This window comes from Myiozetetes cayanensis, unplaced genomic scaffold (assembly GCF_022539395.1).
Source record: "Myiozetetes cayanensis isolate MyiCay16 unplaced genomic scaffold, myiCay2020 scf20-37, whole genome shotgun sequence".
NCBI classification, from domain to species: domain Eukaryota; kingdom Metazoa; phylum Chordata; class Aves; order Passeriformes; family Tyrannidae; genus Myiozetetes; species Myiozetetes cayanensis.
In genome coordinates this window covers 2,323,010-2,349,880 of record NW_026087412.1, presented here as the reverse complement: position 1 = coordinate 2,349,880, position 26,871 = coordinate 2,323,010, and the positions used below count along the sequence as shown (strand labels likewise).

The following is a 26,871-nucleotide window of genomic DNA, read 5'->3' as shown; positions in this document are numbered from 1 at the left end:
CAGCTTTTGGGGGATGCCAGCACAAGTCATCCTGGAGGCTGAGCAAACTGATGGATCACCCAGCTACCCTTCGCCATGGTATCTGTTGCTGGGGCTCAGAGCCAGGACAGCTTTGCCACACTGGAGCTGTGTGCATACCTGCAATGGCGTGGTTGTGTGGGCCTCCCTGCAGCCCCGGGAAGACCGCCTGGTTGATGAGGCTCTCCAGGTTGTAGAGTGTCTCCTTGCCCGTCTTGGGGTCCACACTGCGGGTGCCTGCGGGAGGGAGGGCGGGGTCACTCATCAGGCAGCTCCCACGAGCTGCTTTCACCCCCAGCCGCTCAGAGTGGGGATGGTGGCTGCTCCTCTTCAAATCTGAGCCAGGGTTGGCCCAGGGAAGCTCCCCAGATGCTCCCAGGATCTCTCTTCCCTCCCTCCTTCCCATCTAGAGCGGGAAGGAGCGCTAACTTGCAGCCCCCAGCCTGGGGGCAGCTGGGCACCTTTGCGGTAGAAGATCATGCCGGCCCTGCAGCCCCGCAGGGTCTTGTGGGTGGTGGTGGAGACGACGTCGCAGTGGTCGAAGGGCGAGGGCACCACGCCGGCGGCCACCAGCCCGCTGATGTGGGCCATGTCAGCCATCAGGTAGGCGCCGTTGGCGTCTGCGATCCTGCGCATGCGGGCATAGTCCAGGTTGCGGGAGTAGCAGCTGACACCTGCGGGGGGATGGGATGAGGAGGGGGCAGGAGCAGATGCACCAGGAATGGGACGGCCCCGGGTTCCAGCCCCGCAGCTGCGACAGCACACGTGGTGGGTGTGTTGGAGATGTCCTCCCGGTGCTGCAGCTGGAGTGCTACTCCCAGCCGAGTGTGCCACCAGGGAGGTTGGTACAGGTATGTCCTTACCTGCTATGATCAGCTTGGGGTGGAAGAGCCGGGCATTCTCCTCCAGCTGGTCGTAGTCGATGTAACCAGTCTTGGGGTTGACCTGGGAGAGAAGAGGAGAGTTCAGCTCCCTTGGTGTGCTGAAGACCAGCTGCAGTGCTGTCCTGCAGGAGGCAGTGCCAGGAGCCTGATGCCAGAACTTTTAACTTTAGGGGCACCAACAATTAAGATGGCCCCATCCTGGCTCCAGCTGGAGCAGCTCCCCGTACCTTGTAGGGCATGGACTCGAAGAAGACAGAGGTGGCAGAGATCTTCTTCTTGTCCGTCATGAACCCGTGGGTGAGGTGGCCCCCGTCGGGCAGGTCCAGCCCCATGATCCTGCCGTGGGGCTCCACCAGGGCCGTGTACACCGCAAAGTTGGCGGGGGACCCTGCCGTGAGAGCCCACCACGTGGCTGTGAGTGCTGGGGCACACAGAGACCAGGGCGGCTGTCCTGGCTCTGCTGAGCGCCCCGTTACCTGAGTAGGGCTGGACGTTGACGCCCCACTTCTGGGGGTCGAGCCGGTAAGCCTGCAGGGCTCGCTGCTGGCACAGCCTTTCCAGCTCATCCACGTGCTCTGTCCCGCCATAATACCTGTGGGGAGGGATAGGGCAGGGAGTGAAACCAAACTCCTTACCCAGAACAGTCCCTGTGACCAAGATGGGGAATACCTGGGGTGGTGCCCTGTTTGTGGCAGCCACAGCACGCTTGACCCTGCTGAGATTGTCCCACGTGTGGCCAAGGACAGAAGCCAGGATGGTGGGATCCCACCCTGGAACAGCTTGGCTGCCAGCACATGGACATCACTTCCTTCCCAGGCCTGGGAGGGTGGGTGGTCCCTCCCCCTCACTGTGAGGGTTTGGGTTGGTGGGACTCAGCCCAGCCCCCTACCTCTGTCCCGGGTAACCCTCGGAGTATTTGTTGTTCATGCAGGATCCCAGCGCCTCCAGCACCGCTCGGCTCGCAAAGTTCTCCGACGCAATCAGCTCCAGCCCCAGCCTCTGCCGCTGCTTCTCCTTCTTGATGATGCTGTGCACCTTTGGGAGAGGGCAGAAACAGCTTCACCATGCCAGCTCTGCAGGGAGACATGGGAGCTCCACCACAGGGTCTGCACCCTTGGAGGGACAGGTAATGGAGAGGGGCTGGAAAGGTGCTGAAGGGAGTCAAGATCCCTTCTTGGTGCAGCTTGATCCCATAGGCAGGGCACAGAGGATGGACGGGTTCCAGCAGCTCAGCCGTGGACCTTGGCATGTCCCTGGCCCGAGGAGTTCAGCATCCCCATGGCTGCCTGGGCAGGCTCCAGAGGGGGGGTCTCACCTCCGGGTCGTTGGTGTCGAGTGGCTCCATCACCATCTTGTTATGGGAGGCCCAGAGCTCAGCGCTGGGGAGGCCCTGTGTTGAGTTTGCCATGTTCCTGCTGCCTCTGAGTCACCTGCCAGTGGAGAGGGGAGTCTGTGGGATCTGTGGGATGGCAGCGGGGCTGTTCCCATGTGCTGCCTGCTCCCATCCCACATCTTCCCCAGGAACATAGAGGGACCAGCCATGGGCTGTTGGGTGAGGGAAACAAGAGCTCTGCCTCTGCTTGGCTCCCTGGGATGCCCAGGCCTGGCAGCCCTCTGGCCTGGTTGGTGCCACTGCTGCTCCCAGGGAGGAATAACAGCCCAGCTGCTGCCTTGGCAGAAAACAAAGGATCTTTTTACTCATTAACCCCGCAAGGACAGCGAGGGGCCGTGAGCAGGTTATTAAGCAATCCCACAGGGTTTCCTTGTGCCAAGCTGCCGAAGTCCATCCGCTGTGGGCCTGCTGTGCTGCCCTGGCTGGGCAGGGATGCTCGGCTGCGATCCAGCCCGGGGCTCCACTGGCTGCGTGGGAATCCCCACTGCCAGAGGGGCTTTGCTGGGGAAAGGGCTGCGAGGGAAAGGGCAGAGTGCACCGCTCTGACCCCGAGCAGGATGGCTGGGTCCTGCCTGTCCCCCCAGTGCATGTCACAGCACCCACTGCTTTTGGCAAACCCATAGAAGGCTCGAGGGGCACAGAGCTCCTGTTCCCCAGTCAGGATGAGAACCCCATGCCCACCCTCGTGGTGGTCACCAGTCTAGCCCTGGCAGCTCAGCTGCTGCAGGGGCGAACCCCAGCCCTGAAGCTCCATCCCCACCTGGCTCTGTACCTCCTGTATCCCGGCTCCATCACCTCCCATATCCCTGAGCGGCTCCCGGTGACGAGCCCACCCTGCTCTGATTCAGGGACCGGCGCTGCCTGCCCGACTCTCAGCCCTGCCCTCCCTCCCTCCCTCCCCCTCCCCGCACGGCTCCTACCGCCGCAGCACCGATCCCAATCCCGGTTCCTATCCCGGCTCCTATCCCGATCCCGGTCGGTGCCGCGCGGGAGCCCGCGCTCTACCATAGCCCGCCCGGCCCCGCCCCCCCGGGGTCGCAGCCAATCAGCGCCGCGCTCCGCCCAGCACGGCGGCGCTCCCGGCGCGCCTGGGCCAATCAGAGCCGCGCTCCTCCCCCTGCCCGCACCCCATTGGCCCGCGGCGGGGGCGGGGCCGGCGGAAGGTCCGCACGTGGCGCCCGGGGCGGGGTGACCTCGGGAGGGACCGGGAGGGACCGGGAGGGGGCCCTGCTGGTGTCACCTGCTGGTGTCACCCGTCCTGTCACCCCTCCTGACACCCACAGCTCCAGCCCTGCCTGCCGTGCACCAGCCCTGGGGTGTTCCCAGTGTCCCGCGATCCACGGATGCCTCTCGCTTCCCCCATGAGAAGGGAGCCCCCCGTACCCTACACCGGGCAGGGAGCAGTTCCGGCCACCCCAAAGCCCCCCTCCTGGAGACCAAAGCCGGTGTGCCACGGCAGGGGTTGGGCATGGGACCACTGTGGTGGGGAGCAGAGCTGGCCCTGTCCCCGCATCGTGGCAGGGCAGCCCCGGTACCCCGAGTGATATCCAGGTGCTCAGGAGGGAGGGATCTGCCAGGGGATAACTGGCACAGGCAGGAGAGAGGCCGTGCTTTCTTCGTTCTTCAAGTCCAATTAGGTGGCTGGGCTTGGCCAGCCAGCCCGAGGGAACGTGTGCCTGCTGGGGATTCAGGGGTTAAACCAACACACCACAAATTGAGGAACAAGATTAGGGAATAAGCGATCCTACTAAATTCCTCGTGATCCCAAGCCATGGGAAGGCAGCGTGAGTCACTCTGGAGACGAGCAGCAGAAGAGGAGTCAGCCAGGAGGCAAGACCACCCGCTGTGGGCAGAGTGGCCAAGGAACACAGCACAGGGTGAGTCCTGCCAGGACCTGCGAGCTGGGTGAGCAGGAGGGGCGAGGAGAACGGGGGAACTCACTGGGAGGGTGGTGTTGAGCTCTTTGGAGTGCACCTCCCTGGCAAGGGCTTGGTGAAGGTAGAGTCTGTTACCATAAGTGTTACCAGTCTAGATGGGTTTTGCTGTCTTGATTTGCCACTGGTCATCCCAAGGCGACTTGTCAAGGCAGGGGGATCTGGGTTTCCATGGGATTGCTGCTGTTGATGGAGGTGTTGCTCTGACGGCACCGACACCAAAACCGGGATTGTTTCTCTGGCTGTGGTGGTTTGTGTGAGGTGCAGCTGCAGATGCTGTAGAGGAGGACTTTATAATAACTGATACATTAATTGATCTGATCTGGCTCTGCACAGAGCACATTTGTGGGCAGGGCTGCTCACAAAGATTTCCACCTCTCCTGCGCTGCAGGAGCCGCAGATAACAGCGCTGTGTGCCATTGTGATTTCAGGTCTTGGCTTGGAGCGATGGACAGCGTCTCCTCTTCCCCGTCCCCCTTCCCTGACAGCTGCCCCACCGAGCTGCCTGAGAATGCCACCGACCAGGACTACTACTCCGGGCTCCAGAAGACCATGCACGTGCTGTCCATGGTGGTGTACGGCATCGCCTGCGTGCTGGGGGTGACGGGCAATGGCCTCGTCATCTGGATCGCCGGCTTCAAGATGAAGAAGACGGTGAACTCCATCTGGTTCCTCAACCTGGCCGTTGCTGACTTCATCTTCACCTTTTTCCTGCCCCTCAGCATCGCCTACACCGCCCTGGGCTTCCACTGGCCCTTTGGGAAGCTGCTGTGCAAGCTGAACAGCACCATCGCCTTCCTCAACATGTTTGCCAGCGTCTTCCTCCTGACCGTCATCAGCGTCGACCGCTGCGTTTCCGTGGCCTTTCCCGTCTGGTCTCACAACCGCCGGAGCCCGGAGCTGGCGGCCAGGATCGCCCTGGGAACGTGGGTCCTGGCCCTGCTGCTCAGCTCGCCGTACCTGGTCTTTCGGGACACCGTGGTCAGCTCGAGGAACACCACCAGCTGCTACAACAACTTTGCGCTGTCCGACGATTACTCGTCCGAGGCCACGCGGAGCCTGTGGAGGGTGCGGCACAAAGCCATGATCGTAACGCGCTTCCTGTGCGGCTTCCTCGTCCCTTTCCTGGTGATTCTCGTCTGCTACAGCGTCGTGGCTGTGAAGCTGAGAAGAAGGCAGCTGGCCGGCTCTGCGAAGCCCTACAGGATCATCACTGCTGTCACAGCCTCCTTCTTCCTCTGTTATTTCCCCTATCACGTCTTCTCCCTGCTGGAAATATCCAAAAACTCTTCCAGCCATGAGATGAAACTGGCCCTCTACATTGGCATCCCCTTGGTTTCCAGCCTTGCTTTCTTCAACAGCTGCATCAACCCCATCCTGTACGTCTTCGTGGGGCCGGATTTCAAGGAGAAGTTTCTCCAGTCCATCCTGTCCACCTTCGAAGGGGCCTTCAGTGAGGAGTCGGTCCTGGGCGGCCTGAGCAGCCGCAGGAAGTCCAGGTCTGCTTCGGAAGTGGAGGTCCCGAGGGTCTGAGTGTGGAAGGGGCCCTTCCCTCCTCTGCAGTTTCCCTAATTTCAGAGCTCTAGTGGCAGGACTGGGGGCTGTGAAGGGCTGTGCAGGCTAACAAGGTATAATTTGGTGTCTTGGGGGTATCTCAAGCACACTGTGACACAATGGAAAGGAAAGAACTCTCTGCAGCTGCAGCAAGGTGGGTTAAAGCAGCAGCATTTTACTCCTTGGGCCTTTTGTTCATGCATCTTTTAAAGAAACAGGGTTAAATGCAATGGCTCCGTGTATTTTTGTATAGTGACAGCTGGTAAGACACTCCCTAGGAAGGACAAATCGGTGGCTGTGCTCCTGTTACTCAGGCTGGATATACAGCATAACTATTTCTGAGCAATGATGGTTTGGGTTTGTGTTTGGCATCTTTCCAGCCCTTAAATAGTGGGGATCTGATATTTTGTGCTGTTGGTGAATGAACATTAAACCCCAATAAACTTCTCTAAAACATACCCAGCCTGTTGTGTTGCCTGTGGCATAAAATGTGTGTTGATCCAAGCTGACAGAGCAGGTTCATCTTTGGTAACAGAAGAACTACATAAAAAGAGTAAATACCCAGAATTTGGAACCAAACCACTGGCATTAACAGCAGCTCTCTTGAGTGAAGCAGACAGGACACAACCTGGGTGTGAGGACTTGCCTGGGGCACTTGGACCACGTGGATCTGATTGCCAGGCCCTGCTTATGGCTTATTGCTGGTTTTCAGACCTTTGGGTACATTTGGAAAACAGTGACTTGGAGGAGAAAGAAGAGCAAGTAGCAGAGCTGAGTCTGGTCAAATTTCACATTTGCAAACTTCCCTGGAAGAAGATGGTGGAGGTTTTCTTCCCAGGCTTCATCAGCTTCTGAAACTCTGAAATTTTTGTGAGTAGAAAATGTTGGTCACGTAGCAGGGAACGGTAGTGTTGAGGTGTTGTCAGTCCCAGCTCACCCCCCTCAGGGTATCACACCCCCCTTTCCTGCCGTGCCCAATTCACCTGTAAAACAGCCCAAGCCACCAATTGTCCTGTTCATCCTGTCAGAAATCTGCCTTGGAGCCTCACTGCTCTGATGGCTGGAAAATCTCTGACTCCCAGCCGGAATATATGAATTTACACGTGCCTCGCTGTTCTGCATGGATGATGTTACCGAGTGAGAGCTGTCACTTGGACATGCTGGGGATTAATTATGGGTCTGCTGGGCCATGCAATATTGAATGAAGGTCGTGATCCTGAAGGCACACATGTACTTAACCTTAAATTCACGCAGAAACCCGCTGAGAACGGGGAATGTAACATGACCATCCATATGTCAAGCTTGAGTGAACAGAGAGATTTTACCCTTTGCCACAAATTGCTGCCTGTCATCCAGATAAAACTGCAATGTTTGCTATGCAGCACGTAACTCCAGGGCTATTTACTTGCTCCTGTGGTGAACTACAGCATTGATTGCCATGTCAAGGTTGTGCAGACCTGCGTTTGCTCTTTCTGGTTTTCCTTATCTGTTTGCAGATCCCACGTAATTCCCTGTGACAAGAGACTTCACAAGTGCCGGACCAGGACCTCAGACTCCTGTCATGCCTCTCTCCTCATCCTGGCAGCCTTGAGAGTCAGGTTTTGAAGTGTTGACCTGGTTTGTGGTAGGGAAGAAAGCAATTTTCTGGGTCATTTAAAAATCCAAGGTGCGTAAAGATTCCCAAGGGAATCATGATTTGAATGAAGAAGGATGTCTGGGTGATCTAAGGAATTGCCACTGGAACAGCAGTAGGTAACTAACCTATGGAGCAGGATGTGGTTGACATAGAGATGGATCTGTCTGATCCCTGCCCTTTGTGCCATGGGAAACTGTGCTGACAGAATATGGGCCAGGCTGCCAAGGGACTTGTTTCGAGATAAATCTCCTGTTGTATTGAGTTCCCTCATGTTCAGACTATCTCATTACCACAGGGATAATTGTGGTAGTCCCTCATCCCCAAGTAGGAGGCGGGCTGTTCATTCCTCTCTGATACTTCCATTTGCCATATGCTTATCCAGAAAAGGCTGAATGAAATAAAAGGGGGAGGAATTCTCCACCCAGCAATCCAGCGAGGCTTTGGCAGCGGTGCCCCCCTCTGACGCAGCTCTGCTCTCAAGGCTCTTTCAGATGCCACAGGGTGGGTGGAACAGCCTGAACCCCCCAGTATTTGCAGTCATTGAGAAAGGTGCTGAACCCGCTGCCCTTGCTGGTGTGAGGCCCTCATTGGTCCCATGGAGGGGCCGATCCGACAGCCCTGCTCCTACAAACAGCAGGCTGGGCCGTGCGGAGCCACCGGAGCACAGGGGGGTTCAGGCAGAGCCACTGAGGTGTGGGGGGTTCAGGCTGTGCATGGGGAGCCTTAGCTGAGAGATCAAGCAAGATTTTAGCAAGAATCTAAGCCAGGGATTTCACCAGGAGCTGTTGATGCCTCGCTTTGGAGGAGAGACTATTGCAGGTGGCTCTGGAGCTGGGAGAAGCTGCAGAGGTATCAGGGAGGAAACCAGCCAAGGAGGACATGGCACGCGGTAACTCGAGAGGAGAAAGTGTTTTCTCCCTGGGACCTGGATGGGAGCACATGGAGATAGAAACTGGGCTCAGAATAGTTCAGAGGAGAGAGGGAGGAAGGAGTGGGAGCCTTGAAAATACCAGCAGCACCATAGTGAATACAAATGAGTGGGAGGGAGACTGCAGCAGGTGAGGAAGCTCTCATTAATGAGACAATAAAAGCCTCTGGGAAGCCTAACAGTCCCCCTGCCTCTCCTCTGGTGAGACTCTCCTGGTGAGTAAAATCTTTAAGTGTCCCACTCCTGATCTTGGGGAATTGATTTGTTAGATAAGGTTAAGGAAAGACAGTGCAGAGGTCTGAGAGCAGAACCTCTCCCACAGCTTGCTGAAATCAGACAGGAAATAATATGGCAAATTAGAGGATCTGTATTGGTAAAAAGCTTCTCTGGGCAGGAGAGGTGTTGGTAATAGTGTGAATAAGTGGTATAGGCTGAGCCTTACCCAGGTCTGCTCAGCCTTTCCTGGCACAACAGGTGGGTGAGGGTCCCACTCCCAGCATGGGGATTAACCTGCTCTTCCTGAGCCAGGGCTGGACCTGGTTGGCACTGAACTGGGGCAGACACAGGGGGCTCTTTGCTGGTTGCATTTGCTCCTTCCCTGCACCTGTCACAGCTCCTGCTCGGTGTACAGGGCAAGGCTGCTACCAAATTTTTCTTTACACCTCCAGGTTGTGCACCCAAAGCACAGGACCTGCTTTCCTGCACCGAATTCTGCTTTAATTTGCAAAGTTGCTCTGCAGTGACCAACTCGAGCCCTTCCTGTGTGCTCACTAACTGCCTGTACAGGGCAGGATGCCTGGGTGCTCTCTGTAGAGGGGCTGTAGCTTAGTGAGGTAAATGGCAAACCATGCTGGGAGCCAGTGGGTAGGACAGGGAGGAACAGAGCACTAACCAGTGTTTGGCACGAACTGCACAGCTGTTCAAATTGCCTTAAAATGACGTGACTTCACTGCCCAGCTCAACCGCTTTTGTTCTAAATGCGAATCAAAGGGCAAACCACAGCCACAAACATCAGGTGATGGATGTGAACAGGATGTGATGCAGACTTTGCAGGACAGAGCTGCCCACACCCAGCAAAGTGAAGACAGTCTGGGAACCAAGCAAGAGTGGCCACCACTGGCTCTTGTTTCAGGGCAGTGTTTGTCCAAACCCTTGCACCCAGCTCGAGCTGTGTGTCTGCAGGACCTGTTCCACACCGGGTATTCCCACAAACCTCTCATCTCTTTGCTGGGAGGCTGCTTGGAGAGAATTCTGTGTCCTGCTGGAGCTGGTGTGGCAGATATGTTAAACATTACAGGCTGACCCGGAACTGGGAGCACAGTTGGAAACAGGAAAACAAACTGAGCTCAGGGAGTCCTTCAGTCAAAGTTCTGACTCAGGGGAAACAGGACAGAGACAAATGAGTGGGTGCCTGTTTTCTGCAGACAGCCAAGCAGTAATATTTGATAAAGCAATGAGTGCTATCTACAGCCACAGCTCTTCACACAGAGAAAATGTGTTCTCTGCTCCAGGGCCTTTTTTAGGGCACTTTGCTTCTCAGACGTGGGGGATGCTATTTCCAGATCACTCCCAAGACATGATAAAATTACCCCTCCTTCCCTCCCTTCTGAAATGCATTTTATAGTCACTTTGAGTTCTGCCTCCCTAGCTGGGTAATATCCAAGGCAGAATCTTCTGGAAACTGGACTGGTTCCAGACAGTTTTCTGCCTGTTCCCCAGGCAGAAAAGCCAAGGGCAGGGGAGCAGGGAGGTGCTGGCCTTTGGGCTGTGCTCAGTGTGGAGGTGTCTGTGCTGCAGAACCTCCCTGCGGGCTCAGAGGGACTGGGTAGGGTAGAGGATGCTTTTGGGATGCCTTGTAGGATCCTCCTTCTGTTGGGGGAGACCAAACCTACTCTGTCAGGATCCAATCAGAGCGTTTCTTTGGTGTGCCATGTCTGATAGTTCTCACTGTCAGGTGGTTTGGTAGGTGAGTTTTCATATCCATCATTTTTTAAACAAAAACAACCCCAAACAAACAAACAGACAAAAAAAAGCCAACCTGCCTGAGCAGTGATGGATGGAGCTCAGCAGCCTGGATGACAGCAGCATTTATCTTCTCTCAGGTGATGGATGCAGGCTGTTGTGCAGCCAAGTGCTGGATGAGCAGTGCCCCTCACCTTGGCTGGACTAGGTGTGTATGGGGGGTTTTTTTTGCACATCTCTGCTTGCCAGGGTCACATCTGGATTAAGGACAACAAACCTCTGTGAGCCAGTGTATTCACACCCAGCAGATTTTCAGCATTCCTTAGATGACTGCTAATTGAATCATTGTGAATGAAATAAAATCTGTGTGCTCATCCTGAAGCAACTGTTGGTTAAACTCTTAGTGTTTGGATAGCATATTGTCAGATTAACAAATCCCTCTCTCTTGGGAGATGAGATTTAAGCTCACATTTCCTCTGATCAGGAAAACAGAAGTGAGAAATTGATTTTTTTTTTTTTCCTAAGAAAACAAAGGCAGTATCGTTATAAAAAGGATCGGAAGACAGGATCTCTTAGTTCCCGGTCCTGTGGCTTGCTTGAGCAATGTCAGGAATTCGGGGCAGCACAAATCAAACAGTCAGCAAGTTCTGGGTGCCCTGGGGTACTGAAAAATGCTTCTGGGGAAGGCTGCTAATTGCATTACGGGTCAGTGCTTCACCATGTGTCGTTTCTAGTTGCTCTGCATCAAACTGCTGTGCCCCAGCGGCCTGCAGCGAAACCCTGCGACGGAGACTGATGCCAAATCTCCTCTGCTCTGTGAAGAGGCCAACAAAAAGCTCAAAACCCCCTTCCCTTTTGTCCTAAAAGCCCTGAAACAAAAGAAGAACCTACTGGGGTCAGTGACCCCGAATCAACTGTGGAAGCAGCAGCCTGGAAACAGGAAAACACCGACTGGGAACGGTGGGGGTGGTGAGGTGCTGGGAGAGGTCTATTCTCTTACCCTCCAGTGCAATTTGGAAGGGGCTGTAGGAAAGTCAGAGGATCAGTGCTGCACCTCTGAGGGCACAAAGAGGCTGATGGCCTCTCTGCTCACATATTTCAAACAGATGTCTTGGCTTTGTGTGAGCCTGCAAGTGGAGCGCTCGACATCTGGCAGCTGCTCCTGGTTAAATGGCTTCTCCTTCCCCAGCTCCCAGTCTACTGAAAAAAGCAAAATGAGGAGGCAATTGATGAAGCCTTGGAATGCGTGAAGCAAGAAGGAAGCGCAAAATACAGGGAAAAAAACTCGGCCATGAGTATTTAAGGTGGAAAATGCAGCTTGTAATGGTTTCAAACTATGAATTTAACGTTGTCCTTTCATAGGCATGTTTAAGTGAGCCGTTCAGTGGCTCTTCCTCCTCTTTCACATTAAGGCCAGTGTGGACAGAAATACCTGCTGGGATGCTAGGCTTTGCTCCAGTGCACCCTGCAGGCCAAGAATAATCAAGTTTAATTGCTTTTCGTGAGAAAAGCTGCAACAGAAAGTACCTAATTTGTACCTTTATACTAAATGCTAAAATTCTGATCCATAAAACACTGTTCATCTTGGGCATACTGAGAAAGCATAATTTAAAATAGGTTCTAGCCATGCAGTTAGGGGAAAAACACGATGTTTGGGGTTTTATTTAAAGGAGGGACCTTTATTTGCTCTATGTCTGTGTGGGATGACTGTAACTTCGTCAAAGCAGTGAAAGGACAGTTTTGTCAAGGGTGTCCTGGGATAAAGCTAGTGGTTTTGTGTTTCGTTTTTTGGGGTTTTTTTAACAGGGTGTTTAAAATAAGAGTCTCACTGCAGATGTCAAAAGAATCTTCATGCAGTTTAATCAACGTATGTGGCAAGGGAAGTCCTGATTAAAGGGACTCTGGATTAACGATGTGTGCTGGTGATAGGGAACCGAGACATCACTGATTGTTTCTTTTCCTGATTTACTTTCCAGAAGTGCCCCTTCCCCTACAAACACTGCTGGGTCTGCGGTACCACGGGGAGCAGTGGCGATGGAGAGGATCAGCCACGGCGATGGAGAGGATCAGCCATGGCGATGGAGGTGCCCAGGGCAGCGTGGCAGCCGCCCCATCCATCCCTCTGACGGGTCTGCAGGCGTGGGAGCTCCGAAACACGGCACCCTGCGGACATCCACTGCTTCATTCCACGTGGACTTTGCACCGAGGGTCTTTTTTTGGTGGGTGGGAGCTGAACTGTGGCATTGTTGTTCAGGTTCCCACATGATCCCAGATGGGGACTCAGAAGTGCCCTTGTCTTTTACAGAGAAGGGGCAACAAGGCTTGTGAAGGGGTCTAGAAAACGTGTTTTCCGAGGGAGCTGGGTTTGTTTACCTGGAGAGGGTTTGTTTGAGCCTGGAGGAGGCTCAGGGGGGATCTCATCGCTCTCCACAAGCAACTGGAAGGAGGTTGCAGTGAGGTTGGGACTGGTCTCCTCTACCATCTGTGCAGTGAGGACTAGAGGAAACGGCATTAAGCTGAGAGAAGGGAGATTCAGATCAGATGCCAGCAATTTTTTTTTTCACTGTTCGGGGGTGGTCAGGCATTGCAACGGGCTGTCCAGGGAGAGGTGGTGGAGCCACCGTATCTGGAGGGTGTTTTCCAGAGGCGTCTGGATCTGGCGATGGGCGATACGGTTCAGGGGCTACAGTGGCAGTGCTGGGTTTGGCGGTCGGACTGGATGATCTTCAAGGTCTCTGCCAGCCTAGGTGGTTCTGTGATTCCATAATCCCGTCCCAGTAACGCCCCCCCATACACACACACCCCCCCTGAGGGGCTGAGGGGGAAGATGGCGCCCACTCCCCTCAGCGCGGCGCGAGCCCGTGGCGGGAAGGGAGGGGGGGGGGCGTCGCCCCGGGCCCGCCCCTCCCGCCCGCGCTCCCTCCCTCACGCCCCGCCGCCATCTTGCCCGCGGAGCACCGGAGGGGCTGAGCTCCGCCACCGCCTCTGCCTCTCCCTCTGCCTCACCCCCTCCTTCCCCTGCGGCCGGGCCGCCTTCTCCCGGGGCCGGGGGGCCGGAGCCGGCAGGTAAGGCCTTCAGCGAGGGGCCCTCCCGCTCGCTCAGCCCGCTTCAGCTGGCTGTGTGGGCAGGACATCCCCTCCTTCCCCACACACGGGGTTCTGCCGCCTGAGGAACGGGCTACGTCGCCCTCCCCTCAGGGGATGGGGACTCTCTCGTGGGCGGGCCCTTTGCAGGGCTTCTCGGGCTCCCCGGCAGCCCCACAGGTGAGGAGGAGCGGCGTGGGGCTGCGATGTGCACTGGCCGCTCCAGGAAAGGAGGGATGGGGTCCGCAGGGACCACAGGGCCTGTGTAGCCCACCTGCAGCAGCTGAAGGATTGTAGGGAAGCAAAGGCTGGAAGGGTCCCTTAGCCCAGTGGGATAGGTGAGTGTGGAGGGCCGGGAAAATTCCCTGTGGGGAGATGGGCAAGAGGGTGCAGATTCCCTCCATCCCACGGGGATCCGTTGCTTAGTACCATGGTTACCCCATACAGTTATTCCTGCCTCTGTTGCCTTCTGTGTGGACATGCTCAGTTCATGGAGGTGTAAAGCCATGTGTACCCAGTAATTGTTGTGTTCATCGTGGTGTGTCTGTGTAATTGTGTGCAGCCCAAAAGGCAGGGCAGGAGTTGGTGCTGCAGCCTCTGTGGTGCCTGTGTTCTCCCACACCTTGCCCACCTCAGACCAGAGGGTTTTGGTCCCACGTCCCCATGTGGAGTCACGTCTTTGCACATTCTAATAAAGTTCTGTCAGCTTGCTGTCATCCCAGCACCTGTTTCAAGGTTGGTTACTCTTTAAATGCAACTTCCCTCCCCACACACACCGTGGCCCACTTGTAGCTGCTGAAGTACAACCACAAGAAAGTCCTTGAGCTAAGGTTATGTGAAGAGCAACGTTCAGTGTTGCTGAATCCATCAGTATCTTATGGTAGGGTAAAATGCACCTCGAGCAATAATTGGGAACAACAATGCTTGTCTTTCAGCAGATCTCTTAATGCTTCTCGTTCCCCTCATCCATGGAATGAAGAAGACACACAGTTGGAAAAAAATAACTGCCTTCACTGTATGAATGCTTTTGCTAACAGGGAGAGTTGTATCCACGTTGTTCCCACACAAAGCTCTCAGGTGGTGTTCTGAGACCTTAAAAGCATTTCTAGTCCGTGCCTTCTTTGGAGCCGAGGTGGATCTTGAACACTGTTATGAATATTTGATGGGCGATGGCCATTAACATTAACAGCTGGGAGCTGCAGAGAGTAGCTGAGCAGCAGGACAGAGAAACACTAGCTAAGAATGAGGTTTATCCTTAAATTGTTGGGCACTTGGTTTGGGAGGGATACAGGTCTGACTTTTGAGGTGTGGGGGGCTCACCTGGTTCTAGTAGAGTGAAACATCCAGGTGTTCTGAGGCTGAAATATTTGCTGTTTGTGCTCACTCTCTGCACATTTTGGAGGTTCTGATGACAGGCAGGTTTTCATTCACAGCAGCTGAGCCGAGCTCAGCCTGGGCATCAAGAGATTTGTTGTTAGGGAGTTCCTGGCTTGACTCTGGCTCTTCATGAGAGTGAATCAGGTTCCTCTGTGACAAAATCAACCTGAGCAAGAGAATGTTTAGTTGCAAAGATGAGATGAGTTTTTTTATAGAGCCAGCCAGCTGTCCCTCTAATACAAAAATGGTTGGTTTTTCCTTTCAGTTGCTGTTATGGAGTTCTTAATAGTTGATAAACCATCAACTTACATGTGACTATTAGATAACTATGTTTCTCAGCAGAGAGGTGTTTATCAGGAAAGAAGTTACTGATTTATCTGTTAGTTCTTTCATAATTTAAATTAAGCCATTCATATTTAATATTTCCAGTCCTCTACATAATGCTGAAATGGGTGATGAAGAATTATATTTCTTAAACAGAACTGAGTGAAGTGCAGTAGCCCAGGACTTTTTGAGTTGAATTCTACTTTGGTCTCTCAGGGGCTGCTGGACAATGTGATTTTTTTTTTTTTTAAATTTTATTTGACTAAAATATTACAGCAGCAGAAGTCAGGAAAATGTAATTTACAAAGAGTAATAAAAAGATGGAAGCCCATCAAATCCTTGGCAGGATTAGTGGGTTGTGCCTTTATTTGAAACCAAAAAAAAAATGGTATTGATTTCCTCTTGATATTTTTCTCCTGTTTTCACAGGAGAATTATTAATCTCAAAGAATGACAGCAGCTACTTCAGGAAGTGGATTCGTTGTGCAAGAGGTCATTATTTACAGCTGCCAGCTTTATTGAACTCTTCCTTACGTTTCATCCCTATTTGTAAGTTTATCATTTATTGCAAAGTGATGAAAAGAGGCCCAGCTATGGAAACAGACTCTTCTAGGCAGGACCCAGGAGCTCTGTTCAGCTCCATTCCGCCCCTGACTGGCTTTGTGGTCTTGGAAAAGTCAATAAACTTTGCTCAGTTCTGGAAAATGAGCTGGGCAAGCTGATGGAAAAGAGGATCTCTGTTACTAGATGATAACCTGAGGAAAACAGCTCAAAATAGGGAAAAACCTGTTGAAGTTAGGAGGTTTTCAGGGGGGATCTTTGGAGAGCTCTAGGGAAGCTGTTAAAGTGGGGAAAACAAGTACTAAGGATGCTGGAAAATACAGGCTCCTGGGAAATTCTTCACTTTCTAAACAGGGAAAATTTGTTTCTTGTTTTGAACATTGTGACTCTAACTGACTTTTGATCTCTTGCAGTCTTGTAGAAGTGGAAAAACAACTTAGGGTTGATGTTTTGTGTGTCATCAACTGAATTTGGGGCCATCATGAATATCACCAAGGGTGGGCTGGTGCTGTTTTCAGCTAATTCCAATTCGTCATGCATGGAACTGTCCAAGAGGATTGCTGAGTAAGTACAGTCTTATTTTATTAATTCTGATTTCTCTGTTTAAGGAAAATGACATGGGAAAACTGCCATGGTTTGCAGGAGCCTGGAATGCAGAAACTGTTGCATTGTGGGATTTGCATCTGTTTTGTCCTTCCTTTCCCCATATTGACTTCTCCTTGTCTTCTGCTCCTGCAGGCGCTTGGGAGTGGAGATGGGGAAGGTTCAGGTTTACCAAGAGCCAAACAGAGGTGAGCATTTAATTAGCAAAACTGGAACTGTACCCAACACTGATGTGCATGTGTTGGCTCCCCTTTTCTTAGACTCTGTTGAGTTTTGCTATTGCAAATATGACATCTTTTTCTTCTTGGCAGAAACAAGAGTGCAGATTCAGGAGTCTGTGAGAGGAAAGGATGTATTTATCATCCAGACAGTTTCCAAGTGAGTAACTGTTTAAAGACCCTGTGCTGGCATTTGACCTGGGCTGTCCATAGGAATGCTTCTGGTTTTAATTTTAGTCCTCTCTTATGTATGTGATGCAGTGTAATAAGCTTAGATTAACTAGACAGAGTCTTGTCTTTGTTGTTATTTGTCTTGGGTTTTTTTTTAATATGTGCTCAAAGCCAACTTTGGCATAAGCAAACTTCTCTTATTTTACTTCTAAGTGAATAAATCAATGAAATATTCCCCTGGGTCCCTGCATTCTTTCCCTAAGTGTATTCTTTTCCTTATTTCATTCTCTTTAAATTTTTCCCTTTTCAGTTGCCCATCTCTTGCACCATCACAAAGCTGTAAATGTAGGAGGAAAATTTCCTGGGCAATGTGTCCCATGATTCAGGAAACAGCATCTTTTCAGTGAACTTTACAAATGCTGAGACTCCTTTTTGAATGGCAACAGAAATAATAGGTCTTAGTTGGTGGTCACTTCTCTTAGAGAATAGATACTAATTGTTAAGTATTTAGCCTGCTCTTGGCTTAAAAAGAGAAGAATATGTTGTAAAGTACAAAATTTTTTTTTTTAAAAAAGCATATCTATATGGAAAAATACATATAATTTGTTTTGTGGACAACAGAAAGTGATATTAGGGAGTAAATAATGGACTGCTTTTTACAACAACACCGTCCAACAAAAACTGCTGAATTGTCCAAAATGGCCAAGTGAAAAAAGTAAAGAAGTGTAATTCTGGTGAAGAATTCAAGTGCTGGGCCCAGGGCACTTGCCATCCTGAAGTGCAGAGCTGGAAGCTCAGTGAGGTTTGCTCAGTCACCATTCTTTGAGCTCCCCTGGCATGAAATTCTTGGGATGGGTATAAATGCTGTGTCGAATACAGGATCTTTGTGCTCGGGGTGCAGAAGCGGCTGTTTCTCGTTGCAGGGATGTGAATACCACGATCATGGAGCTGCTGATCATGGTGTATGCCTGTAAAACCTCCTGTGCCAAAAGCATCATTGGGGTGATCCCCTACTTCCCATACAGCAAACAGTGCAAGATGAGGAAAAGGGGCTCCATTGTCTCCAAGTTACTGGCCTCGATGATGTGCAAAGCTGGTAAGAGTGGGGGCTGTTCTGAAATTCTCAGGGCAAGGGGGGCTCCTGTTGTCACCTCCCAGGTTTAGAGAGGTTCGTGCACAGACTGGGACTCTGTTTAAAAATAACTGCCGAGTTTTTCATGTGTTTAAAACCCACATGAAAAGGAGAATGTAATTAGAAATGTTTCTGAACGGTGAGTTCATAAAGAACCCAAACTTGAAGCAACCATTTTACGCTGAGTCCTACTGAGTTGGCAGAATGAGTGTGGTGGGCTCAGCTGCTGTGGTATCCATCTCTTAATACCATTCTTTATGTTTCTAACACTCTTGAACAGTTGTGCATTGTCATTTCTGGCCTGTTTTTTACCTGTTGGATGAATGCACTTTGTCCTTTACATTTGAGACGATGTGGGAGAATGAGACTATTCATTTCCACAGCCTTCAGCACATTTTCTGCTCCTTTTCTTTTGCTCTCATCCCTGGGGAAAATACAGGCATTCATACCAGACACAGTGTGAGCTGGTTTGTTATTTTGAGAGAGGTGGGTTTTGGTGTTTAGGAGTTGGGCCCCTTTTCCAGGAGTTCAGGACTGCAATGAGTGTGCCGGGGTCTGTGACACAGGACAAATGAGTGCTTCCATATTGTCCTGTGGAGAAGGATCTTACCTGCCTCAGTGTGGCACTACTGAGTCACTTATGAGGAGTGTTCTGAGCTTCTTGTAAAAAGCCACTGTAGAAGTCTCAAAACATGTTAATGCCCATGTGCTTAAGAGGGACGTGGTTAATTTGTTGTGTACTTTCACTGAGAGTAATGTTGTTCTCATGCAGCTTGGAGATTTTCTGGACAAAGCTTCAGTGAAACTTAGAAAAATAAATACTGTCTTGTTCTCTCTTCTTTTTCTTAATGTGCTTCTCTCTGTGTATTGTTCTTTTCTTTTTTAAGGACTAACTCATCTTATTACCATGGATCTCCATCAGAAGGAAATTCAGGGCTTCTTCAACATTCCAGTTGATAACTTGAGAGCCTCCCCATTTTTGCTCCAGTACATCCAAGAAGAGGTGAGGAAGGCCTGCTGTTACAGTTGCTTTTTTAAATTACCTTTTCTGTCATGTCTCAAGGCATCTGAAACAAATTCCTCTGAAAAGATTAACTCTTCAAACCAAACTTTAAGGGGAAAGGATCAATTTGGGGCAGGGAATGATGTTGGGGCAGTTGATTATTTTCTTCCCCACGTGCTTAACATTTACTTCCATGGAGAGCTGGTGTTTTCTTCCCTGTGCAGCAATGCTGCTCTGCCTTCTGAGATATGTTCCCCTAATACTGGAAAAAAAAAAAAGTTAGGATTTCTGTGCTCTTATGTCCTCTTCCTTTCCTGTTCCCAGTTTCCTTGATGTTTATCGGATGGAGTGCTTGTGTGGGTGTAATTAATGTCTCATGGTAAAAGCCACTTTGGGAATTGTAAACTAGGAGAGGGCCTATTGATCACGCTCTGAAAGCGAGCCCAGGTGATTTCTGGTGTGGAAATCTCACCCACTGTTTGTTCAGCGTGTCTTGACTTGAGCAGCTTAACTTGGGGTGTTCTGAGCTTCCATTTCTCCATCTTATTTTTACAAGTGCTTTGAGAAGGGCTACTTGGTAGATTCATCCGTACAAATTGTGCAAATGATAATTGTAGGTATAAGATACATGTTAAGCCTCTGACTAATGATAATTTGGAATAAAGCAAATGCTTTCTTCCTGGTGAGAGAAAAGGTTGAGCTCACTCTTACTTTTGGTTCCAAGCTATTTCTTTTTATAGAGATATGAATGCCCCAATTTAACAACCAAAACGAAACACGCCCCACCCCACCCCCCTAAGAAAACCCAAACCCACATGATTTTGTTATGACAGTGTTAAAATCTGTCTGGGGAATCAGTTACCATTTGAAGCTCTCTTTATTTATTTCTTTTGGTAACAGAGTCAAAGAGGGTGGCAGAACAAAACCCCAGGCTCTGGCTTTGCCACAGTCATTCATCTTGTGTTCCAGGGGAGAAGTGTTGCACATTGTAAGGACTTCCTAAGTTAAAAAAAAAAAGAAAAAAAAAAGTGGAAAACCAAGTATGCAGGCACAAGAGAGGTTGTGCCTTTATATGTTGCTACAGTGTGTGGTTTATAGTTGACAGCAAGATCGTGGTCCTGGTTTGGTCTTGAAGCACATTTTGATTCATGAGCTTTTAATGGCTTACTAGGAATTGTTGCAGCTTTGAGTCTGGCACTGCTGTGCAGTCTAACAAGTGAACATTTACAGAGGGATCTGAAGAATGTGCAGAGAAGTCTTAAAAGACACTTTCAGTTCTTTATTTCTTCATTCCTCTGCTCGTCCATGAGGGGACTTGTTAAAACTAGAGTTGGCTGACTGGATCTAATCACTTGGGATCTACACTGGCAAGTGCCTTGACCAGCCAGGTCATTTACAGTATCTTAAAACTGTGATCCAGTGCTGCTCAGGAGGAATTCAGTATTCATCACACTCAGTGTTGCGGGATGATGACAGTCCAATCAGTGAAATTCATGTGATATGAAAATAATTTGTTGAGTTTCCTCCGTATTGCTTAGAAAATGTTGGGTACTTGGTGTCTTCTCTTTCCTTTGCGTACAAGTTAATCCCACAGTGAAGTAGCTCTTTGTTATAAGGAGTTGTTGATATCTTACTGCCTTGTGGATGACATTTCTGGCTTTCTGACTTCATTTTTGAAGAGCTGAGAGAACAAATTTGGTAATTTGGCAGGGGAAAAATGAGGCAATGGTGTCTGAACAAGATCAAAGCCTTTTATTATGTCAAGTGACAGGCCCTGCCTTGTCCATACCTTCCGTCATGTTAATCTTTGTAGCCTCTTGTATAACAAAGTGTTTGTGAAGGACAGAACATGCTGAATTCCCAGTGTTAGAGGTGGAGTTCGTAACATTGTGGGTTATTAACGTCCTCAGGGAAGTTCTTGTTTTCATTTGATTAGGTCCTTGCCCAAATTTTTTTTCTTCCCCGTGCTCGTTTCGGGGAGAGCTTTTGGAAATGCTCAGCCTGTGCAGTTTGTGTGTTTGAGGAAAAGATTGTGGAAGAACTTACCTTGTCTGTGTTTGCAGAAAATCCAGTTGTTTCTGTGCTCTGAAACAGGTATTTGACATCTTGACAACAAGGTGGTGAGCATCATGACAGGGTGTCAGCCCCCCAGATTTGTGAAATGACGTCTGCAACAGATCAATCTGCAGGTCCTTTAACATTGGGAGTCTGAGGATGGGCCTGCTCTGTAGGACTTTGCTTGGCTGAGGACTGGAGAGAAGGCCAGGCAGGTTCTCCTTCAGCTGCTTTCCATAGGGATGGATCATCCCAGGGAAGCACAGTGAAGGAAAACCCTGAGCAAGGAATGGGGTAAGATGAGATATTAGAGAGAGCAAAGGATACTGTGGAAAGGAGGACTGGAAGTGTGAGTAGTGGAAGGCTTCAGAAGTTACAGACAAGGCAAGATGAGTCTGATGTGGAGTCACTGTTTGCAGGGAAAATAGAGATGAGGATAAGAAACTTTTGAGAGATGGGGAGTAAAATAGTGGTTAAATGGAGAGCAGGAGTCTGGAGTGAAAAACCAGTGTGAGAGTGGGGCGGGGGCAGCAAACTGAGGAGCAGGTTGTGTTTGTGAAACGTGACTGAAGTCCCTGTCAAACCTCAGAAGGAAACCCAGACTTCCTGGCCTTCTCCCTCTGGTGCTGTTGAGGTTTGCAGCAGCATCTCCTCGTGCTGGTCAGTGTGGGGGTCAGTTTGCAGCTCTGGGAGACTGTGACTCCAGGAGAGTGCAGTGAACATGGAACTTTCATCCCTTCTGATTGCCCACAGAAATAGTCGGTGTTTTGTGGTGGAGAGGTGTGACTTTTCTCGGTGTGCTCTGTAAAGCAATAGGAAATGGGTGAAATGCTGTTTTCAAGCGATGAAAGACAATTAAAGTTGAACAGGAAACTTTAATTTTGATGGTTTCCTGTTTCTTTCAACACTTGTCTGCCTAGCCTGATGTTCTAAAGCAGTTACTTTTCTGTAATCTGTACTATAACATGGGGGTTATGAAAGGTACAGTTCCAATATCTGAATTGTCTAAATACCTGTTTTTACTGAGCTGTCAACTCTGATCACTTACCATGAATTCCTGAGGTTGCTTTCTTAGGTGAAAATGTTCGATGCTTAAAATTCTTCTGGCAAAATAAAGTTCTCTGATTCTTACTGAGTTTAAAATTTGTCTGAAGATATGAAGTGGACATTGCTATCTGTTATTTACTACAGATACCAGACTACAGGAATGCTGTAATTGTGGCCAAATCTCCTGCGTCTGCAAAGAGGTGGGTAAGATCTGCTCTCTTGCCTTAGAGCAGGAAATCTCTGTCGGGATTTTGTTCTTAGGACCAAGTGAAGGACAGATATCCAGTAATTAGAAGATGCAGCCTTCAGACCCCTCCCAGTTCTGCCTTGTCAGCTGTGTAGCTTTTACATCATCGCTGTAATCACAATAAGTCTAAGGAGAGTTAAAAAAAACAAACAAGGAGAGTTAAGAAAACAGACAAGAGGATGAGGTAAATCAATGCAGTGCTTATGATAAAAAAGGGTTTTAATCATGTCATATTTGTGTGCATTTACATTATAAAATTCCTGCTGTAATTGAAGAAAAATGGCTGGAAATGTAATGCCATTAATCCAAGGGATTGCCTAATGTGAGCATAACTATAAGAACATGGTTGATCCGATCCTAAATGCAGATGGTGAAACAGGATTTGATATTCGAGAAGATTTTGATTGTGAAGTTCTTGTGGTTGAATGACTGTTCTTAATCCATGAAGCTTTTTAGTTGACTGTTCCCAAACTCTTTGGAATTACACTGCTGTCAGCAGGTGCTGTAAGAGCTGGACAATGGTTTAAGAGATGCTGTTATTTGCTGTGGTGACAAACCAAGAGTTTGTTGAAGAGTTATTTAGACTTTCATGCCAAGGAATTTGTGATACTTTGTGTTTTTGTTATTTTATGTAGCAATTCAACTTGTGTCATCTTTGCTCTCCAGCAGTACTTTTTGTGATTTCTTTTGTTTTGGCCAGTCATTTTCCATTTGTTGCTCTCCCATTTCTTTTCCACGGTGTCAGTGTTGCCACTTGGGTGTAGACAGGCTTTTGTTGAAGCATTTTAACACTCACATAGTAATTGTCGATGCCAGCAAATAATCTGTTAAAACTGACCAGACAGAGGAGTTGCCCACACAGGGATTTGGGGAGGAGACGTTCCCAGAGCTGTGTTGTTAAACATCATCATGTGGACCTATGACCATTCAAGGGCAGTGTTTGAAGAGCATTGTACTGGAGAAAGGGTGATTGGACATTTCAACCTAATCCAGGCTGAAAACAATCCAGGAAAATACTTGTGAGGAATGCCTGCTTGTGAAAAAGAACCTGTGCTTGGTGGAGCTCAGAATGTTTCTGCGGTTTCTGAGCTCACTGGAAAATTAATAAATTATTTTGCTCTTACTTTGAACTTTGTGCAGTTTAATATTGCATTTTAATGTAATTATTATGGTTTTATTGATAGGATTATGCTTGCTAAGTCATAACTCTAAATGTTTGGAATAATAATTACCTCTAATTAACTACTTGCAAGAATATTGTAACTGTGTGATAACCACAGGGTGGAAGATTCTTCATTTTTAATTAACTGAGTATCATGACGAGCAAATTATTCTCTGGACTCTGGATTGTTTGGATAGTGAAACAAGGCTTAAGGATAGAGGAGGTGATTCAGGCACAGGTCTGAGGTGCTGATGGTAGAGCAGAGTGACTCAGTTCAGATGTGCTGGATTCACTTGGACCAGAGGAGGTGAGATGGGGTAGCTTGGGCAGGATCCCAGACTTTGGGTGTGCAAGGTAAGGTGGGATAGATGTGCTAATTTACCCTTGCTGCTATCCAGTATCTGGGATACAAGCACTGTCTGTGAATTCCTGTTTTCCTGGCTCTCTGCTTTCCCCACTCCCCCAGCTAACCTCACACTTCTTTCCAGAAATTTCTAATTTTAGTCAAAGAAATGCTGTGCTGCAAAGGAACTTTATGTCAGCTAATAATAAAATCCAGGCTGTTCAACTTGAAGTGTGGTTTTCCAGGCAGAGTGATCGTCTGGATCCCTCTTTTCCACAGGGTATCTCAGGTTGTGTCAGCAGGTCAGGGATATTGTCTTTATTTAGTGCTAAAAATAACTTTTTTTTCATATGAATATATATTTTTTTTCCTATTAAATGTAGACAATCCAGACATCAAGAATGTTCGTGGTTACTGTTAGATGAGACATCCTAAAGCATTGGGATCCCAAGGATGCTGAAGGCTAGGGAATGGTTTCTGGCTGTTTGGCAAAGCAAAAGGGAGTAATCAGAATTATGTGACTTGCAACATTTATCCTGTTGCTTCAAGGCCCATGTGGGCACTTCCAGGGTTGTTCTGACTCACAAACCCAGTGGAATCAAGATATTAAGGGGCAAGTGGTTCCTTCCGTGTGTTCTCCTAAAATTTTAGGATCATTCCATTTTCCTCTGAAGCGCTAGAAATAAAACAGAAATAGGTTAGGATTGTATGCAGGTGAATGATTTTAAATTTAACACAGCCCTGGTGTTTTTGAACCCTTTCCCTGCAGGGCACAGTCGTTTGCCGAGCGCCTGCGGTTGGGAATCGCTGTGATCCACGGGGAAGCCCAGGACGCAGAGTCTGACATGGTGGATGGTCGGCACTCGCCACCTACAGCCAAATACGTAGCTGCTATTCACCCCAGTCTGGAGATCCCCAGTAAGTAAGTGTGTGTGGGAAAGTGTTACCTGGCTTTTTTTTTGGGGTGGGAATGGGGCTGGCAGTGATGGACCATCAGAAAGGAACTGGTGGTGTCTGCCAGCCACTCTTGTTTCTGTGCTAAAATTGAGATTTCATTGAATTGGTTAACAATTTGAGTGTCAATGAATGGAGTTAATATTTTAACTAAGCTGAAAAAGATCACTTATGTGTTAAAATCTTGCTGGTTTTCCCAGTAATGCTGTTAAATAGTTATTCATCCATGTCTCTCTCTTAACAGTGGTGACCCAGCAGACATTTCCATTATTAAAGTAAATTATATTAACTTTCTCTTTTCTTTCTCCTTTCTACCCCTCTAAACCCATTTGCCCTTAATCAGTGCTGATTCCCAAGGAAAAGCCGCCCATCACAGTTGTTGGAGATGTGGGAGGAAGAATAGCTATCATCGTGGTAAGATGTCCTCACTTCTCATCAATGACATTAAACATGTTAAAGTTGAATAAATCAAGTAAATATTCTGTATCAGTGTCGTGGTTTTGCCTGAAGGTGCCGACGAGAAAGATGGAGAGGGACGATTTATAAGGGCCTGGAGTGACAGGACAAGGGGAATGGCTTTAAGATGACAGAGTGGGGTTAGATTAGATATTAGGAAAATATTCTTCCCTGTGAGGGTGGGGAGGCCCTGGCACAGGTTACCCAGAGAAGCAGTGGCTGCCCCAGCCCTGGAAATGTCCAAGGCCAGGTTGGACGGGGCTTGGAGCAACCTTGGTTAGTGGGAGGTGTCCCTGCCCATGGCAGGGGGTGGACTGGGTGGAACTGGGTGATCCTTAAGATCCCTTCCAACCCAGACCGTTCCATAACTGTGTGATTCAGTCATGGTGTCCCTAAAGCAGGGTGTTATCTCTGGGCTTGTCATAAAAAAGGGCAGTTTTCTGATAGTCTGGGTTCTGTTGTACTTGCTCAGGCTGCCCTGTCAGTCTGAGTGCTGCATGACCTGTGTGAGGCCGTGGTGACTCGGCGGTGTTTTGGCAGGATGACATCATCGATGACGTCGACAGCTTCCTGGCTGCGGCCGAGACCCTCAAGGAGAGGGGGGCTTACAAGATCTTTGTCATGGCCACCCACGGGCTCTTGTCTTCAGACGCTCCCCGGCTGATCGAGGAGTCTGCCATCGATGAGGTGAGTGTGGGTTCTGAATCCTGATCAAATGATTGATTGGTTTTTTTTAAGGAAACATCTCCATGTCCTTAAGCTATAGCTGGAGAGGGAAACGTGGGAAATGGTGAGACGCTGGACTGCCAGTGTCAGTGGAGCTTTCCCCTCAGCGTGGGGGCTGTTTTTGTACCTTCCTCTGGCCCTGTTGGCAGAATGAATGAAAGGAAGGAAGGACAGTGCCATTAGTATCCATGGCAACGTGTGGCTTTTCCTAGGATTTTGACCCTGAGATTAATGTAAAATCTTACCAGCAATGGTGGCTTGATAGGATCTGTGAAACTCCCTTTCACGCTTCCAATAGGGAAGGTGGAAAACATAAAGAAGCTACTTCCTCCTGATTGTTTTTTCTCCCTCTAGGTGGTTGTCACAAACACAATTCCACACGAAATACAGAAACTCCAGTGCCCTAAAATCAAGACTGTGGATATCAGCATGATCCTCTCGGAAGCCATTCGCAGGATCCACAACGGGGAGTCCATGTCGTACCTTTTCAGGAATATAGGACTGGATGATTAATGCTGCTTACTCTAAAGAAACACCCCGGGCCAAACTGGAAGCGAACAGAGAACGAGCTGTGAAGCATCGTGCTTACCTTAATCTTTCCATTGAGCCACTTCTTGTTTTCTCTTGGTTTAAGTATCAAGGTAGAACAGTTTTGAAGAGCTTGTTTTGTTTTGTTTTGTTTTTTTCCTTTGCAGGGTTTTTTGTTTGTTTTTTTTCGGGGGAGGGGTGGAGGGGGTGGGAATAAACATTTTACAAAAAAAACTGTTCTAGTTGCTTTTAGGTTAGTTGCACTATACACGATGGAAAAATCCCACAAAACACTTGAGGCAAGAAATTGGCTTCTAAATTAAGCATTCCTTTTCCAAAGCTGCTTGCTACAAGTGCTTTAAATGATAACAAAATGGAGTGACTGTATAATATTTGCATTTCAAAAGCCAAAAAGGTTGTACTGTTGTATGCAGTTCAGTGATTTTGTAGGAGTGCTTTTATAGAAAAGCATATGGAATATGCACCTGTATTTATTTTCTGCGACAAAGAATAAAGACTTGTTTTGTGTGAGCTTTCTAAAAATGTTCATGTGCTGCTCCCTTGTCTTCCAA

General features: G+C 49.2%; 3 protein-coding genes across 8 annotated transcripts in view; 2 read left to right on the top strand and 1 right to left on the bottom strand.

Moving 5' to 3' along the window:
• SHMT1 (serine hydroxymethyltransferase 1) overlaps positions 1 to 3,258 on the bottom strand; it is a 5,257-nt gene extending 1,999 nt beyond the window's left edge. Inside the window, exons 1-8 of one of the 2 annotated variants that reach the window (XM_050317266.1) lie at positions 3,216 to 3,258; positions 2,218 to 2,332; positions 1,792 to 1,937; positions 1,379 to 1,494; positions 1,130 to 1,290; positions 882 to 963; positions 480 to 692; positions 139 to 255 (exon numbers count right to left, since the gene is read on the bottom strand). In XM_050317266.1, coding sequence (XP_050173223.1) covers positions 139 to 255; positions 480 to 692; positions 882 to 963; positions 1,130 to 1,290; positions 1,379 to 1,494; positions 1,792 to 1,937; positions 2,218 to 2,310 — 928 coding nt within the window. In that variant the 5' untranslated portion in view covers positions 2,311 to 2,332; positions 3,216 to 3,258. The remainder of the gene's footprint in view (positions 1 to 138; positions 256 to 479; positions 693 to 881; positions 964 to 1,129; positions 1,291 to 1,378; positions 1,495 to 1,791; positions 1,938 to 2,217; positions 2,333 to 3,215) is intronic. The other variant, XM_050317267.1, reaches the window with a different exon arrangement.
• LOC126640992 (chemerin-like receptor 1) lies at positions 1,592 to 12,272 on the top strand. Of its 3 annotated transcripts, XR_007629180.1 has the most exons (5): positions 1,592 to 2,028; positions 4,661 to 6,653; positions 7,280 to 7,535; positions 10,450 to 10,517; positions 11,044 to 12,272. XR_007629180.1 is itself a non-coding variant. In XM_050317270.1 (2 exons), the coding sequence occupies exons 1-2, from the start codon at positions 1,967 to 1,969 to the stop codon at positions 5,760 to 5,762; spliced, it is 1,164 nt and encodes a 387-aa protein (XP_050173227.1). In that variant the 5' UTR covers positions 1,592 to 1,966; the 3' UTR covers positions 5,763 to 7,232. The 3 variants fall into 3 exon arrangements, 1 of the variants encoding a protein (XP_050173227.1); XR_007629179.1 differs by having other exon boundaries at positions 10,450 to 12,272; XM_050317270.1 differs by lacking the exons at positions 7,280 to 7,535; positions 10,450 to 10,517; positions 11,044 to 12,272 and having other exon boundaries at positions 4,661 to 7,232.
• Positions 8,061 to 26,842, top strand: PRPSAP2 (phosphoribosyl pyrophosphate synthetase associated protein 2). 3 transcript variants are annotated; one of them, XM_050317272.1, is made up of 13 exons: positions 8,062 to 8,562; positions 12,286 to 13,375; positions 15,523 to 15,642; positions 16,068 to 16,218; positions 16,393 to 16,445; positions 16,569 to 16,635; positions 17,570 to 17,742; positions 18,666 to 18,781; positions 22,028 to 22,083; positions 24,405 to 24,553; positions 24,933 to 25,003; positions 25,586 to 25,732; positions 26,126 to 26,842. In XM_050317272.1, exons 4-13 carry the CDS (start codon positions 16,100 to 16,102, stop codon positions 26,282 to 26,284), a joined length of 1,110 nt encoding a protein of 369 aa, XP_050173229.1. In that variant the 5' UTR covers positions 8,062 to 8,562; positions 12,286 to 13,375; positions 15,523 to 15,642; positions 16,068 to 16,099; the 3' UTR covers positions 26,285 to 26,842. The 3 variants fall into 3 exon arrangements, with proteins under 3 accessions (XP_050173231.1, XP_050173229.1, XP_050173230.1); XM_050317274.1 differs by lacking the exon at positions 15,523 to 15,642 and having other exon boundaries at positions 8,061 to 8,562; XM_050317273.1 differs by lacking the exons at positions 8,062 to 8,562; positions 12,286 to 13,375 and having other exon boundaries at positions 13,390 to 15,642.
• Positions 26,843 to 26,871: the final 29 nt, after the last annotated feature.